Source organism: Nansenia antarctica (assembly GCF_963989245.1).
Source record: "Nansenia antarctica genome assembly, chromosome: 16".
NCBI classification, from domain to species: Eukaryota; Metazoa; Chordata; class Actinopteri; order Argentiniformes; family Microstomatidae; genus Nansenia; species Nansenia antarctica.
The window spans coordinates 6,134,373-6,151,872 of NC_137686.1; the positions used below are offsets into that span (position 1 = coordinate 6,134,373).

The 17,500-nt window shown below is 48.2% G+C and overlaps 1 protein-coding gene and 1 pseudogene across 2 annotated transcripts in view; one reads left to right on the forward strand and one right to left on the reverse strand.

Moving 5' to 3' along the window:
• Nucleotides 1-17,500, forward strand: part of LOC308171702 (large ribosomal subunit protein eL8-like) — a 507,482-nt pseudogene that overhangs the window by 187,715 nt on the left and 302,267 nt on the right. The window lies entirely within an intron of this gene.
• The window catches only part of LOC308171856 (kidney mitochondrial carrier protein 1-like), a gene marked incomplete at its 3' end in the record, with an annotated part of 7,581 nt that continues 3,654 nt past the window's right edge, over nucleotides 13,574-17,500 (reverse strand). Inside the window, exons 4-9 of the mRNA XM_080546762.1 lie at nucleotides 17,017-17,102; nucleotides 15,407-15,502; nucleotides 14,893-15,017; nucleotides 14,275-14,398; nucleotides 14,054-14,134; nucleotides 13,574-13,615 (exon numbers count right to left, since the gene is read on the reverse strand). Of these exons, the coding sequence (XP_080402888.1) occupies nucleotides 13,574-13,615; nucleotides 14,054-14,134; nucleotides 14,275-14,398; nucleotides 14,893-15,017; nucleotides 15,407-15,502; nucleotides 17,017-17,102 (554 nt within the window). The remainder of the gene's footprint in view (nucleotides 13,616-14,053; nucleotides 14,135-14,274; nucleotides 14,399-14,892; nucleotides 15,018-15,406; nucleotides 15,503-17,016; nucleotides 17,103-17,500) is intronic.

Here is a 17,500-nt window from a genome sequence, read left to right on the forward strand (position 1 = left end):
TAAAGTTACAGTGCGTGAGCTCTGCCTATGTAACGATGGTCAAACAGCCAAACTTCTTTCATTTAATTCGTTTATTTGACCTGCAGAGAAGACATATAGAACATAATTCTTCTCTGGTCTGCTTGTGAATCCATTGAGGTGGCGGCCATGTTCTCCCACCACCGTCTATGTACATTTCACATCAGGACAATTTGTTCACAGAAAGAACACAAACTTCCCTCAAACATTACAAATAACAATTACAAACAACATGTGGAGCGACATACCTGCAGAGAAGACATATAGAACATAATTCTTCTCTGGTCTGCTTGTGAATCTGCATGTTCAAAACAACATACAATAAATGTTCTGTTTCACATCATCACAATACATGTAAAAACAAACAGCACAGTACTACACCAACACCTTCACCCTACATTACAAGATTCTTCATACAAACAACAAAACACGAGGAGCATTTTACATAGCGCACATACCCATTGAGGTGGCGGCCATGTTCTGACGCACCACCGCAAGTACGGCAACAAGAGAAGGACAAAGAACGTGCAGACCTGCAGTACACCCAAACTCCAAAGGGGGGCTCCAACAACAACCAGGGCTGCTCAAAGCACGGCGAAACTCATCTACATTCACCACAGCTAAACATACATTCCCAACTCTGTTACACCCACCTCCCCTGAATTTCGCCAACCTTGAGCAGCAACTATACATTTAAATACTACTTTTTACTTTTTACACTATTACATAGGGCCGCCAAAGGACAGGACAGCCAACTTGAAAAGTATCCTATAAGGATGAAGTGGAAAGAGAGGTAAACTACCTCTCCAACCAACTACTGGCGGTAGGATGCGTTCTACACCCCACAAGACCCTATTTTCACTGTGTATTACTAGCCTTCAAGAGGCCACAACCTCTTATGAAACAATCAGAATAACGAACAAACCTATATGTCATAGGATGTCAGTGTGCACAGTGTATACATGCACTGAACTGAGCTTCGGCTTATCTAACTGTGGGAAGCCTGGAACACTGACCTGCAAACAGCTCGAATGTTTGACTTAGTGTCTTGAATAATGTCTTGTCCTGACATAGTATATATCAATCTGTCAACCGGTTTGATAAGGCGACCAAACTTGGACTTGACCTGTGTGACTGTACTAGGATGTTCACACTGTGTGACAGAAGCTAAAGTGTCAGTACGCTGTGTGTCACTAGCATCATCTGTCTGATTTGTGTTACCAGAAACATCAGTACAATCATCAGCGCTAACCACAAATCTAGAATCAGAGTTAATGGACTGATCTACCATTTGCTCCTCAGCCATCTGCTCGGGAACCCTCTGAGGGGCAAACGAGACTGAAGACACTACAGTGTTAGTAGCCTCTGTCCGTGAGTGGTCAGGGAATGGTAACTGGGTGACCCACTCCAGGGTTCTTCCCTTGGGATCCTTGGGCTCTGGAACAGTCAAGGGAACATCCCTCTCCCGAACAGCTCTTCCCCCATACTCCATGTCTTCAACCTCCCCTCCCTCACTCCCAGGACAGGAATCCACTCTCTCCGACTCGAACGCGGTTCCTCTACTCACTTCCCCAGGCAAGGAATCCTGTTCCACTTCCGACACGGACATATCACTTGGCTCATTTGATGTATGAACAGCAGACAGGGATGAAACTGGGTCAGAGATCACACTCGTATCATACACCGGCAGAAAGTTCACCAACAACAATAGATTACGGTGGACTACCTTCTCTCGTCCAGTGACAGTGTCTTGTATCCTATATGTGTGAGTCTCAGAGTTCCTATCCACCACAGTGTATACAGTAGACTCCCAACGATCAGCCACCTTTCTCTTTCCTCTCTCTCTCTTGTTCGCCAACAGCACACGGTCTCCGACGTCAATGGTGGGCCCTTTTACTCGTCTGTTGTAGAGCTCTGTGTGACGGTGCTGTTCTTTTATGACATGTTCCTGGGCTATGACCATAGCTTCTCTCAGATCCTTCGTGAGAGACATCACATACTTGTCGTAGCTGACCACAGCTGGATCATTCAGGACTGTCCGGAAGAGTATATCGACAGGGAGACGAGGAGTACGCCCAAACATCAGATAGAAAGGTGCATAGCCAGTTGACTCATGCGCTGTGCTATTGTACATGAACGTCAGAGTTTGCAAACGCCTCGGCCAGTTGATTTTTGCCTCTGGTTCAAGCGCTCGGATCATGTTACCGAGAGTTCTATTGAAACGTTCCACACTACCGTTACCCATCGGGTGATACGGGGTTGTGTGCGACTTTCTGACACCGGAGACTCTGAGCAGCTCACTCATTAGTTGACTCTCGAAGCTAGCTCCCTGGTCGCTGTGGATACGTTCTGGGAACCCAAAGACGCAGAAGAACTTGTCCCATAGAACTCTCGCCACCTGTTTGGCTGACTGATCTTTGCAGGGGAATGCCTGGGCCATTCTTGTAAAATGGTCAGTAACAACTAACACATCAACTGACTTGTTCCTTGAGTCCTCCGCTGACCAGAAATCAATGCAAACCAGCTGAAGTGGCCTGGTTGATGTGATACTCTGCAAAGGCGCCCTCGCAGCAGGTTCAACAGTCTTACTGACAATACACCGCTGGCAGTTACGGACGTAGTCTCTTACGTCTCTGTCGAGGTTGAGCCAGAAGAACCTCTGTCTGGCCAAGCCAAGACTCCTGAACTGACCTTGATGACCAGCATGGTCATGAACACCTCTCAGAACTTCAACTTTCTTAGACTCAGGAACCACATACTGGCGGCGTTTTGACTTCACGACTTGATCCCTCGAGACTCTGTAGAGTATCCCATTGCTCACAACAAGTTTCTCCCAGTGCTTCAGGTACCTCATGACTGTGACTGATTCCTTATCTCTCTCTCTCCTGGAGGGTCTCCGATGTCTCTCCACATAGTACAAGACTCGAGAGAGAGTCCTGTCTCTGAGCTGTTCATCCCGAAGTTCCTTCTCACTGTAAGCAGGAAGTGAGTCCTGACCACCTGGGACTAACTGAGGCAAATGATGCAAGACTGCTACAGCGCGCGTTCTTGCTCCGACCTCCCACAGATCGTCATATGACTGTAGAACAACAGACACTTCATCCATCTCCATAGACTGAGCGTGGACATGCAGAGGTGATGGGACACTTTGAGCGTAACTCTCTGCCTGGCGTGGAGTGTCACCACTATCATTGGACGACCGGAAGGCGTCCTGTACAGAAGCACTCGACACATCCTGGACTTCGGAGAGGAGATTCTTGTAGGGCTCTTCAAGTAATCTGTGACTGACTCTCTGCTTGACGAAAGGCACACGACTCAAGGCATCAGCGACAACATTCTGTGGGCCTGGCACGTACTTGATGTCGAAGTTATAGCTCGCTAACTTAGCCACCCATCGTTGCTCGCAGCAGTCCAGCTTGGGCTTCGTCATGATATGAGTCAATGGATTATTGTCCGTCCAAACAGTGAAATCATGCCCCTTCAACCAATGGCTAAACTTGTCACAGACACTCCACTTCAAGGCTAGGAATTCCAACCGATGGGCTGGATAGTTTCTCTGAGACTGAGAGAGGGACTTGCTGGCGAATGCGATTGGCCTCGCTCGGTCTTCACCCTCTTGGATCTGCGACAGGACAGCACCGATGCCATCAAGGGACGCGTCCGTTGACAGCATGAAGGGACGGCTGAAATCAGGGTGAGCCAGGACAGCCGTCTCAACCAGCGCCGTTTTCAGCTTCTGGAAAGCCTGCTCCGTTTCGGGGGTCCAGTCAGTAACCTTCAACTTCCTGCTTTGTGACCTTTGTTTGGACTGTTTCACCTTCCCTTTTCTCTTCTGGCCCGTCAACAGAGAGAAGAGAGGCTTTGCAATAGCGGAGAAGCTAGGCACAAAGTGCTGGTAATAATTGATCATCCCCAAGAAAGATCTGATTCGTTTCTGTGAGGGGGTTACACCGTCCGCTTCCATCAGGTCAGCACTTGTCATCTTTGCGATGCTCTCAACTTTGCTGGGATCAGTCAACACACCGTTGTCATTAATTATGTGGCCGAGGAATTTGACGGATTTCCGGAGAAAAAAACACTTCTTGGGGGCCAATTTCAGGTTATGACCACGCAGTCTACTGAACACCATCTCCAAGCGTTCCAGAGCTGTCCTCTCATCAGGGGCGTACACCAATAAATCATCCAGATAAACCAGTAAGCTCAGATAGTTCTGGTCTCCGAAAATGCTAGTCATCATACGCATGAAGCTCCCAGGACTATTACAGAGGCCCTGCGGGAGGCGATTATACTCATACAAGCCCATAGGTGTTGTAAAGGCAGAGTACTTTCTGTCATCCTCGTGTAGTGGCATGTTATAAAACCCTGAGGTTAGATCCATAGTACTAAACAAGGAGTTACCTCCAAGTGCAGCTAAGCAGTCGGCCTGGTGAGGGAGAGGGTGAGCGTCCTTCAGGGTCCTCTTGTTCAGCCAGCGAAAGTCTGTACAGATACGGAGATCTCCGTTCTTTTTCCATACAAGAACCAACGGAGATGCATATTCACTGGTTGACTTCCTGATTATATCTTTCTCCTCCATCTCACTCAGTACTTGGCGCAACTTCTGATACTGACTGGGGGGCACTCGTCTGAATGGGAGCCGGAATGGCCTGTGATCTGAGAGGTGAATGCGATGTATGAAGCCCTTTGCCTCTCCACAATCCAGGTGATGGCGTGAGAAGATGTCCTTGTAGCGCACAACCAGGTCAGCCATCTTGCTTCTACACTGTTCAGACACGTCACAGGAGTGTATGTCGAGCCCACTCAATCCCATGTACTTCAGTTCCTCATCAACAGTGCGGGCCGCATTTTCACTGGACGGGGTTACTTGACAGCAACTGAGTAGTGGGACCTCAGCAGGTCCGGTCTCATCCATGTCCTCGAGCGCAATGCAGGAGAAGACGTCGGCCAATTTAGCATTGCGTCTTACCAAGACGGGCCTGTCGGACGAGTTGATCAGCTTCAATGGAACCCATCCGTCTCCCCACAAAGGAGTAACAACTCTGGCCACCAGAACCCCTCTTGGAGCTGAGCGACACGATGTGGGCTCTGTCATCACAGCGCTACCAGGAGACACAATAGTGGACTTGGGTAGCTTGCCCCACATCAGGTACTCCCGACCAGGCTCAAGACACACGGCTGAGTTGCACCTGACTGTGCCTATCTTGTCAGGTATGACGTCACCTCGCCAACGGTTCAGACCAGCGAGCATCGAGAGAAACTGTTCAGATTCTGGATCGCCAGCAGGACAGGGCGTAGACACAGCCTTCCAGTAGCCATCACTTTGCTTATACTGCCGGAGGATATATTTAATAACATTGGTGCCTAGTATCAACTCATCATGCTGGCCTTCAACTACCAGAGTGGGAACCATAATCCTACAGCCATACACCTCCATTTCCACGTTGAAAGCTGACTCAGGCTTGACACGGCGACCACCACAGCCAACAAGCACCACATTTGAACTGAACTGGTTATGCTCTGTAGCAACTCCAACCTCTCTAAGCTTTCCCTCTGCCGTCTTACTCATTGTACAAGCCATAGACCCACTGTCTAGCATAGCATTTAGAGTCACTGTATTACCAACTGTCACAGGTGTGTAGAAAAGGCTGTCACTACCACTAATTGTATGCGTATTCTGATAAACAATATCTTCAGAGTTATCACTTGAGTTTTTGAGAGCTATATACACTGTCTCAGCACTAGATTCGTCCTCACAATGGGAGTTTACTTGGCGACCTATACTTTCTCCCTCTGAATACAGGCCACCTAGTTTCCCTGAGGCTGAGGTGCTCGGGACGACCTGGTGGGACACTCAACTTTTGTGTGACCTGGGGCTAAACAGACAAAGCACAGCTTCTCTGACATGCAGTGTGAGATGGTAGTGTGTCTACTGTCATCACAGACTCGGCAGGCCTTCTCACGGGCGCCACCCTGGTATCTTCCGCCACGAGGAGCACTGTCACGCTGCTGCACTTTCCCCATCATCTGCTCCAGCCTCTCCATAATGCGAGCAAGAATCCTGTCTTCAGATTGCTGAGTGTTCTGGGCCACAGCAGTCGCGGAGGAGTGGCACGGAAGCTGGCCTAAAGCATGGTCCTGGGAAGGAATGAGGGTAGAAGGCGGACACTGTGTGTGGTACACTGGACTATGGGCAGGAGAAGGGGGGTACTGGGTGGAACACTGCTCAGACACAGACTGAATCGAAGGCTCTGGATGAGACTGCACAGTGTGGAGGGCGGTGGCATGGCTCTTCAATGGCACAAAACTACCGGTCCTGCCAGAGGCTCTCAGCTCTCTCTGATAATTATCAATCTTCAACTGTATGTCTCGTGAGCTCCACTCCTCAATAGCCTTGCATTCCAGAATACGGGATAGTCCAGAGTCCGGGCAATGCCTGACAAACATCCGTGCTACCTCTTCACCCACGTTCTCCATCCTCCTACCTTGTCTGCGAAGGCCCTCACCAGCTACATCAGCTGCTTTGTTGATCCTCAACCAGTAGTCTACAGGGTTCTCATTGGGTCTGGGTAGAGTGGCATAGAAATCTGACAACGGGAGGCATGATGACACATCACTGAAGTACTTGAGAAGGATATCATAGATGAGATCAGGGTTCTGCTTCACATCAAGTGTCTGATCGCTTCGCAAACCAACCCTCACAACATCCTTTGCCTTACCCATCAGCCTTGCCAGTATCTCCTCAGCCTGTTCATGCATTGGACATTTCTGCTTTCTCAGATAAGCTTTAGACATGTCAATCCAGTCCTGGACTGAACACTTATCAGAACTATCACCTCGGAACATTGGTGGTTCCCTGTCTGATGTTACATTCACAGTAACGCACGGAACCTCCTGTCTAACAACATTAGGATCAGTTACAGGATCTGGAGGCGATGTGCAGTTGAGGTGTGCACTGCTCATACTACTTGAGTGAACTACACCAGCTGAAATTAACTTGGTTACAATGGACTCGCCAATCTGAGCACCTAGCTGACCCATCATGTCTGAAAGGTGATGAAGAGCTTCAGTGTCATTAACACTGGGTGTGGATGTGGGAGGAGCCTCCCCTGTAAACTGTCCGACAGCAGCACAACCTGGGTCCTGACCTGACCCTGTGCCTCTACCACTGTCAGTAAACAACTGGGAACACCCCACCTCCCTACTATTGACAGCACTGTCAATGTCTATGACAGCACTGTCTGCTCTGCTCTGACATGCCCCCCGTGCACCCCTCCCCATAGGCAACACTGGACTGGCAAAAATCTCATCATTAAAACCTGGCCTCTGAGCCATAGTGGTACAGACTTGCGTTGTGTAATATTACTGAATGAAAAAAATAATAATAATAATAATGTTTAAAAAAAAATATAAAGTTACAGCAGGACATAAAAACCAAAACAATCAAAGCACTTTTTAAACTGATATAATCACAGACCTCAGACTGAATGACCATTTACTATAATACTCTGACCACACTTGATCTATCACACTAAGACCTGGCATCCACGCAGCATCCACGGAGATCGGCGTTCAGCTGATCTTGAGATCGACGTGTCACGGCACCAGTGTAACGATGGTCAAACAGCCAAACTTCTTTCATTTAATTCGTTTATTTGACCTGCAGAGAAGACATATAGAACATAATTCTTCTCTGGTCTGCTTGTGAATCCATTGAGGTGGCGGCCATGTTCTCCCACCACCGTCTATGTACATTTCACATCAGGACAATTTGTTCACAGAAAGAACACAAACTTCCCTCAAACATTACAAATAACAATTACAAACAACATGTGGAGCGACATACCTGCAGAGAAGACATATAGAACATAATTCTTCTCTGGTCTGCTTGTGAATCTGCATGTTCAAAACAACATACAATAAATGTTCTGTTTCACATCATCACAATACATGTAAAAACAAACAGCACAGTACTACACCAACACCTTCACCCTACATTACAAGATTCTTCATACAAACAACAAAACACGAGGAGCATTTTACATAGCGCACATACCCATTGAGGTGGCGGCCATGTTCTGACGCACCACCGCAAGTACGGCAACAAGAGAAGGACAAAGAACGTGCAGACCTGCAGTACACCCAAACTCCAAAGGGGGGCTCCAACAACAACCAGGGCTGCTCAAAGCACGGCGAAACTCATCTACATTCACCACAGCTAAACATACATTCCCAACTCTGTTACACCTAGCGTACGTTCTCCGTAACTACACCCGCCTCTCTCGTCTCTCACCGGAGTCGGCCAAGCCGAGAGGACTGGGTGAAACAAATCGGCCCTAAACACTGACCTAAGACCCGTTTCAACCTCCCCTCTTTCCAACACTGAAGATTAAACCCTCGGGAGGGTAAAGCTGACCCCAGATCTGTGTCCGGGGAGGAGAACCACCACCTCCGAACCCTGACGGAGGTCATCACTGTTCAACTGACACCGACCCCTCCCCGCGCAGGGGGGTCACAGAGAGACAGGAACCGGAATGTGGATGGAACAAGCGACGTTCATCTCGGGGTCGATCGGCCGTGTGAGCCGCCGTCCCCCGGTGTCCCGCGCTCGCTCCGACGATCCGATGTAGGTCACACAAACACTCCTGTTTTGGCGGGTGTTTTTTCCCGGGTTTATGTTTGTGTTTGTTTGTTTGTTTGTTTTGGATCGTGAGTCTCAACTGTCAGATGAATTATCCGCTTGGCGTTTTACGGACGGAACTGTCAACAATACGCTTCGTCTCACAAAAACATCCTCTCGCTGGTGGGTCGACTCACAGCGTCGTGTGTGTGTGTGTGTGTGTGTGTGTGTGTGTGTGTGTGTGTGTGTGTGTGTGTGTGTGTGCGTGCCGATGCAAAGGCTCTGATTATTCATGTACCCCTTTAAACCAATAAACCCTTGATAGTGTAGGAGGTAAAAGCACACTGTAGGAGGGTACTGTCATGTTTAAAACATTCAATGAAAGAAGCCAAATGGGTGCTTCGTTTGGAACGAAAGCAAGAGAGCTGATCCCTTCAGTGTGCGCACACACACACACACACACACACACACACACACACACACACACACACACATCCTCTCTGTACATACATACATACATACATCAGGGTTTCCGTTAACCGGTAATTACCGGTCTTTGTCCGGTAAAATTAGTGGAAGTCCGACAAGTTGAAAACTCGTCGGACATAAATGTCCGGTGAAAATAATTCCCTCTAACCATTTCAGCTGAGCACCAAACACACACACAGAACACTGCCCGAGAGAGAAGGACCCGCCCCCTTTAGTTAGCCTATAGGCTATAGGCTAACTAAAGGGGGCGGGTCCTTCTCTCTCGGGCAGTGTGGTGTGTGTGTTTGGTGCTCAGCTGAAAATGGTGTCCCGAAGCAGAGCGCTTTAACTTTATCGCACAATAACAAGGATAACAAACAAAACGGACAACATTTACACTAAGATGGAGACAAACTTCAGCGATATGATCTAACAGCCGGTCTGCAGGACGACATACAGACCCGTATGAGCTTACAGGGCTATCCCCTATCTATCTGAGAAAAGGCATAGCCTAGGCTGTAACATCGAACGGAAATTAGCCTATACGCATTGCAAGTTAATTTAAAGCCTATTTATTTTCAAAGAGTTTTATTCTATTTTATTTTATCTGATAAAAGGCATATGAACGGAAATTAGGCTAGCCGTGTCACGCCAGAAGCCTACATGCTTGCACTGTTACTGTTCAATAAAATGTTATACATCTAGACATTGTGGTATTTCTTTATATACGTATCCCAGACTGCCTATCAATTGTTTCTCAATAAACAGTTATGTTCTCCCCATTGTCATACTCCCGAGCTAAACGAAATGCCTTCCCAACCAGCGAGACCTGGTTATAGAAATGACGTTGTTTTATTGATTCAAAAAAAAGGGTAAAACTGGAAAGAGAAAATAGAAAACTCACATTAATCCCAAACAATTTAACAAACTTCAGTTAACGTAATGTGGAGTCCGTTCATTGATCGATGCTGTCTGTTCAGTTCCCAGTGAGGCGCCCGTTCAGCGCTGGATTTGACGCATGGCATAGCGCGCATGTGTCAAATCATGTTATATTATTATATATTATATAGCTCGCATCTAATCGTATCGGATGAGAAATAGACATTAAATGGCATATATAGGCCGCTACACAACAGTAATCACCGCGACAAACAGCTATATTAGATTTGAAAAAAAGAAATATGATTTTGAAAAAAATTTTTTTTATTATATTTTAATATGATGACCGGAATATATCACGTTTGTCCGGTAAATCGAATTCTTCCCGGACACGATGTCCGACGGCAAATTTTTCTAACGGAAACCCTGACATACATACATACATACATACATACATACATACATACACACACACACACACACATCCTCTCTGTACATACATACATACATACATACATACATACACACACACACACACACACATCCTCTCTGTACATACATACACACACACACACACACACACACTCTCTCACTCTCACTGATCCCTCTAACACAATGGGCCAAGCCCGTGGCCCAGGGGCAAGCTGGACATAATACCCACAATGCAGCGTGTCCATGACTACTGGAATCCCCCATGGCCATGCTCATCCGGCTGGTGGAGGGCTCTGGCAGGCCAGTGATGCCAGCCCCCAGTGCCAACCCCCCCAGTACTGCTGTTAAAAAGGACAAAACGCCCCAACCTGACCCCATTTTCTTTCTTTTTTGCATTCGGAAACCCGAGTGTTCGATTCAATCCCTTAAATCGTCTTCATTTCTAAACGCGATCCAAAATTCTTCTTCTGCTTTATTGGGGTGTTTGTTTTTAACTGGGCCCCTTTTCTTATTAAGTTGCGTTGAAGCCTGCAGGCGCGCGCTTGGGCCCGAGGACATATCTGGATTCACAAGGCCGTACTCCTCTGTACTAATCTGGGAGTACAACCCTAGTTTTGAAAGCAGCCGATCTCTCAGGATTGCTAGAGTTTTTTTTTTTCCTCCTCCGTGCCAATAATAACTGAGTGAACAAATCAAACCAACGGAACGGTGGCTCGGCTGGAACAGATCCAATAACAGCCATCCCCGCACCACTAATAAGTCCCATGGTGTCTTATCCTAAATAAAAGAACCAAACACACACACACACACACATATATATAGTTGAGTTCATGGCAATTCCTCCTCCCGCGCTCCCTAGAGTTCCCATCATCTCCGCAAACAGCTCTGATGAGGAAAACAGGGAATTTATCCCCAGAAATAAAAGAACAATTACATCTGAGATTCGTTGAATTATTCATAAGGCTTTGTTTGAGGGATGGTGTGTGTGAGTGTGTTTGAGAGAGATTGTGTCGCCCTGGAAAAACAAGGCTGTGCTAGATTCAGGGGTCCTGAAGGAGAGAGAGGATGAGAAAAGGAGAGAGAGAGAGGGAGCGAGAGAGAGAGCACCAACTCTCCATGTCCATTCATGGTACACAGCGCCACTCTGTGGCATGCTCTGGAACTGTCTACTGTGGGAGACCAACGCTCTCACGGATTAAAATAATTAACTGGTAAATTGGGTTGACAAAACGGGTTGACAAAATCATCGAAAACATTTAAAGTTGACAGGGGCTGTCTACAGACTGATGCTAAGACAACAAGAGTGACCAATCAGACAGACAAGGGTGTGTGTGATAATCGGTTTTTAATTTAGGTATATTTACAGTAAGACATAATACAGTATGTAAACAGTGACTTCTACAGGTGTATGACAGGGATACATTTGGCTTGGGGAGTATGTACATTTCATTTACAAGATAGTTGACATTCACTCTGCGTCTACAGAAAGAAAAAGATAGTTGACATTGATATTCCTACATGAATACACACAGCAGAACAAGACAGAGTACCGTACAAAGGCTTCTCTCTGGAGAGCCAGCAAAGAGGATCTAGTGATGAATGCATCTACTGAAGGGGGGGGGGGGCGGAGAATATCGTTCCTACATACATACAACCTCTCCTGACATATCGGACACTTTGAAGTTGGGTGTCGGGGAGGAGGGAACCACGCTGTTGAACTGTGACATTAGGTCTGAGGTGACTCGATGGTGTGTGTGTGTGTGTGCTGGGGCAGAATGCCAGCCAGATCAGTGTTATATATAAACACACACCAGTCTGGACACCCTGTACCAGCTCACAGCATATGTGTGTGTGTGTGTCTGTGTGTGTGTGTGTGTGTATGGTTTTTAATTTAGGTGTGTGTGTGTGTCTGCACACTCTGTACCACTTAACCCTAGTTCTAGGAACCAGCATGCTTTCAGTGCCCGCTTAAATGTGTGTGTGTGTGTGTGTGTGTGTGGGCGCGCCTGCATGTGGTTTTTAATTTAGGTGTGTGTATGTGTGGTTATATGGCATCTGATCTTTAAGCGGGTTATGTAACTGGCTAGTTGTGTAACTGTCTGTTCTGTTATTAGCCACTGATCCAACACTCTGATATCAGATAGCGTACAGCTCACCCTCGATGACACCTCACCCTCGATGACACCAACTGTCATTCCACTACTCCGCCACTAGAGGCAGTCTTCCCCCGCCTCTAGACCTAGCAAACACACGCTCCTAAAGACATCCCGGTCTGGAGTTCACAGAGTCCAAACCAGAGCTGAGCAGTAACCGCGTTCGTGTGTACACACGGGAACTGAAACTTGAACAAAAACAATTTCGACAGTCTCAAAAACACACAAAAAACAGAGACCGCGTGAAGATGTTTGCACAACAAATATGCCGCCATAATTCGTTTGAGAAAGATACATGCGCCAATTCAAAAGTGGGGCTCTCTCCCATATATATATATATATATATATATATATATATACACACACATATATATAAAGGTAATATTTATCCTTTGCCATATTTAGACTTACCCCAGACCTCACATTAACATAAGTGCCTAGGCCGAGGGGGTAAGGGGCGAAGGGTTGGTATGGAATTAGTGAAGAAAGGAAGGTGGGGAGTCAACTCAACTAAACACCGTCACTATGATGTGTCCATCTTACTCCCTCCTTCCCGGCCAATCAGCGAGCTCCCTTGCTGCGGCGGCCAATCAGAAAAAGAGGGAAATGCGCCTTGAGAAGAGGGCGTGATCCATGGAAGAGTGGGCTTTTTTACTGTTGCTGAGAGAGCAAAAAAATACGAGAAGGGGGTCACACATACATGTGTGTGTCTGTGTGTCTGTGCGTGTGCCCAAATAGGCTGACACGCTCGTACGACACGCTCGCTACATACCGGCCATGTCGGTCAAAATGTCATGGCCTGTGTTCTCCCATACGGGGGTCCTACGGGCCATAGACACACCTAATACCATGGCCCCATCCAGGATCAGCCCGTCTATCCATCCATCCATCCATCCATCCTTTCATTCCCCCGTTTGGTCCCTTCTGCCCCTCTCTCTGAAGGGGCTCTCTCTCTCTCCCTTTCTCTCTTCTCCTTTGCAGCGCTTTGGTCTCGTTCTGTTCATCGTCACACATCGAGCTTCTTCAACTGTTCATAGGTGATGAAGAACTGAAAAAATGGAGTTAAGTAAAAAAACAACAACATCACATTTCCCCCCCTCAGTTCCTCCTGTCTTTCCCCTCGTTATGTCACATGTCGCGGGATGGATGGAAAACTACAGTCCTTCGTACACCCCTCTCATCCTCTCCACCCCCCCCCCCCCCCCCCCCTCCCTCCCCTCTCCCCCCTGAGCCATGGGGGACCGTAGCTTCAACTGGACCGGCGCTGTGTCGGTAAGCCCGTTACATAACAGAGTTTGTTGTGGTAGGGTCCACGTCCTAACAAGAGTTGGCTGGCCTGAGCTTGCCCTCCCCGCCCGCCCCCCCCACTAGGAATGTACTAACCTGACATCACTATGCGCACTGTACTGAGCTAAGCACCCGCCCCCCCCACACACACACACACACACACACCCCCACAGTAAACACAGAGATAGTGAAAGGATACAATGATGTTCCAGGGTCCCAGACGCAGCCAGTTGGGGAAGAAGCCCTTATAGAGAGCCATGAACCCCTCGGACCTCCACGTCTGCAACACACACACACACACACACACACACACACACACTTTGAAAACATAACCAAAAAAACGATGGTTTCCTTCTAAAATGTAAAGCGTCAGTCAGACAGGAGTGTTCTCTGGTGCTGAGGGTGGAGGGGGAGACTCACGTGTAGCAGGCAGTCCAGGGTGCCCTGGTAGAGGGCGGACCCCCGCTGGTTCATCATGCGCGTGCGGACCACGTCTATGGGGTTGGAGGCCAGGGCCCCGGCCAGACCACACATCACACTGGACCTGGGGGGGGACGACGACGACACACACAGAGGTTCAACTACACACCCTGAACACAACCCCTTCCTCAGGGCCTAGACTAGTGAGTGTGATTAGAGTAGATTAGATTCAACCTTTTTGTCATTGCAGAGTACAACCAAATGTATTCTTTGCTCTAGGCACAGGGTCAGCCATAGTCAGCAATTAGGGGTTTAAGTGCCTTGCTCAAGGGCACGACGGCAGTGGTAGGCACCTTTAGACATGATGCCAGCGACCCTCCGGTGACCGGCTCACATGCGGCTCCCTCCTGAGGCGGGGAATCGAACCAGCGACCTTCCGGTGGCTAGCCGACCTCTCTAACCTGCTGCTCCCAGGCTGAGGGTGAGTGTGTGTGTGTGTGTGTGTGTGTGTGTGTGTCGGTATGTTTGTGTGTCAGTATGTTTGTATATGTGTGTGTGTGTGTGTGAGCAAACACTGCCTAGGGGGGTGCCGGGGCTGGTGTTGACGTTTCCACTCACAGGAAGTGTGTGGAGATGGTGTCGCCCATGTGATGAGAGAGCATCAGGTGCTTCTTGGTGATGTCATAGACGGGGAGCTCCACCCCCACCACGATGGCTGCTCTCTGGGCTGTCAGGGACACACCCTGGGGGGAGAGCATGTCAATATGTGGGAGAGAGCAGAAATGTATGACACTGTTACACACACACACACACACACACACACACACACACACAGAGACAGAGACAGAGACACAGACAGACAGGCAGACAGACACACAGGCAGACAGACACACAGGCAGACAGACACACAGGCAGACAGACACACAGACAAACAGACAGACACACAGGCAGACAGAAACACAGGCAGACACACAGACAGACAGACACACAGACAGACACACAGACAGACAGACACACAGACAGACACACAGGCATCTGATCAGTGTTATATATAAACACACACCAGTCTGGACACCCTGTACACACACACACACACACACACACACACACACACACACACACACACACACACCTTCCAGAGGCCCCGCGTTCCCTCCTGTTGGTAGATGCTGATGAAGTTTCCCATCATGCTTCCCTGGATCACACTGCCCTGGGCCTGCATACGGATCTGGAAAACACACACACACACACACACTGAGGAGACGCAGCCAGGATAGTGGACATGTTGTATAGGGGATAGGGTTAAAACGGTGTGTGTGTGTGTGTGTGTGTATGCATGCGTCTGTGTATAGGGTTACAATGGCCTGGGCCGACCTAAGTTCTGTGAAAATGGGCCTAAAGGTAAAGGGTTGGACTCTGTCCCAGCCTAGCAGAGGGCCGCTGAATAAACCCGTCCTATAACCGTCTGGGTTTAACAGCCTCAGGAGCGCATGACACCGCTTAGCACGGGAACACTCCGCTGCAGACACACACTGTTCCAACTGGGGTCCCACTACACACACCCCACACACACCCCCTCACACACACACACACCCCCACAGAGTTCTGTATCATATTCGCTCAGCCATAAAACTCACAGAACACCGTGCCATTCCTGGGGTGGATATAAATAACCAGCATTGAGACTGCAGATCTGACTGGAGCCTCCACACACTCACACACTCACACTCACACACTCACACACTCACGCACTCACACACTCCCATGGCAGTCCCCTCCCTTCCAGAGCACAGGACTCCTTTTAAAACGCTCACAGAATCCTGTAGCACGACTGGTCCCGCTGTAGGACGACTGCCGTCACTTTATTATGACTCACTTCACTCTATTATTGTGATTCTGTATCTTGATGCTGCAACGCTAATGTTAAGGAACCTAAGCCAAAGAACTGTGTTCTTGTGTACTTGTACATTGGTGATGTAGGTTATAAAAGCAATCCTGGTTCAGAGAAACTACACGCATTTTCCAACCTGTTTCACGCGAACTCTTCCTGACCTTGTGTGAAACTAGAATCAACACATTTGGACCTGAGCGGGCGCGCCCCGACTCAAACACACTACTGACTGACTTGTTGTGGTCGTTCAGGCACAGACTTGAACTACACCCCCAGGCCGTTTCTGACAGGAAACCAGTTATTCCAGAAAGTCAAACTTCTACTCTCTGAACGGGTAAACAACCCACACACTCAGTAACTCCATCACAACAACAACCACCACCACCACCGTACTTCCGTCCACCTAACGGCTGAATTCCCCCTCAGGGATGAATAAATCTATCTAATCTATCTACCTATCTCCCCCTCCCTCTTCACTGTGAAAGGCTTTAGGTGGGTAGCACTGTCAGCTACATGAACAACATTTGTCATGTAGTGAGCAGCGCAAGCTTGACGAGGGGACAGAGAAGCTAACCTGACCTTGACCGCACCGTCTTTCCTCAACGCTACCTCTCACACCCGCTGCCACCGAGTGCGACACTCATGACATTCTACCTGTACTATTTTATTCTATTTTACTATTGATACCGCTAATTGTATCCTGTCTTACTGACTATCTGTCTCCCACAACTGTCAATGGTGCAAATGTCTCACTTATGTCTTTTGTCTGTTGCCTTATTGTCTTGTGCTTAACTGAAACTTGAGTTGGTGTGTGTGTGTGTGTGTGTGTGTGTGTGTTGTGATTGTGGTACCTTCAACACGTCAGTGGGGTTGGCGATGGATGAGGACACGACTCCAGACAGAATCCCACACATCACGTTAGTCACCAGTGTCTCATCTGAGAGAGAGAGAGAGAGAGAGAGAGAGAGACAGACAGAGACAGAGACAGAGACAGAGAGAGAGAGAGAGAGAGAGAGAGAGAGAGAGAGAGAGAGAGAGACAGAGACAGAGAGAGAGAGAGAGAGAGAGAGAGAACGATGAAAACAAGCTGCCTTTCGACAGACACTTGAATATCATCTGTATTGGACATGCATCAGTGTGTGCCTATTCTGTATCAGATCTATTCTTTTCCGGCCACCCTGTAATGTAGTCGGTGAGCCTGTCGCTCCGCCGGCACCAGTGTAGTCGCCGTATTGCATCCTTTCATGGTGCTATCCTTTGGATGACCGCCACAGCTGGTCTAGATTATCATTGGAAACCGATACAGAAATGGGGACTTCCTATGTTTTCCATATA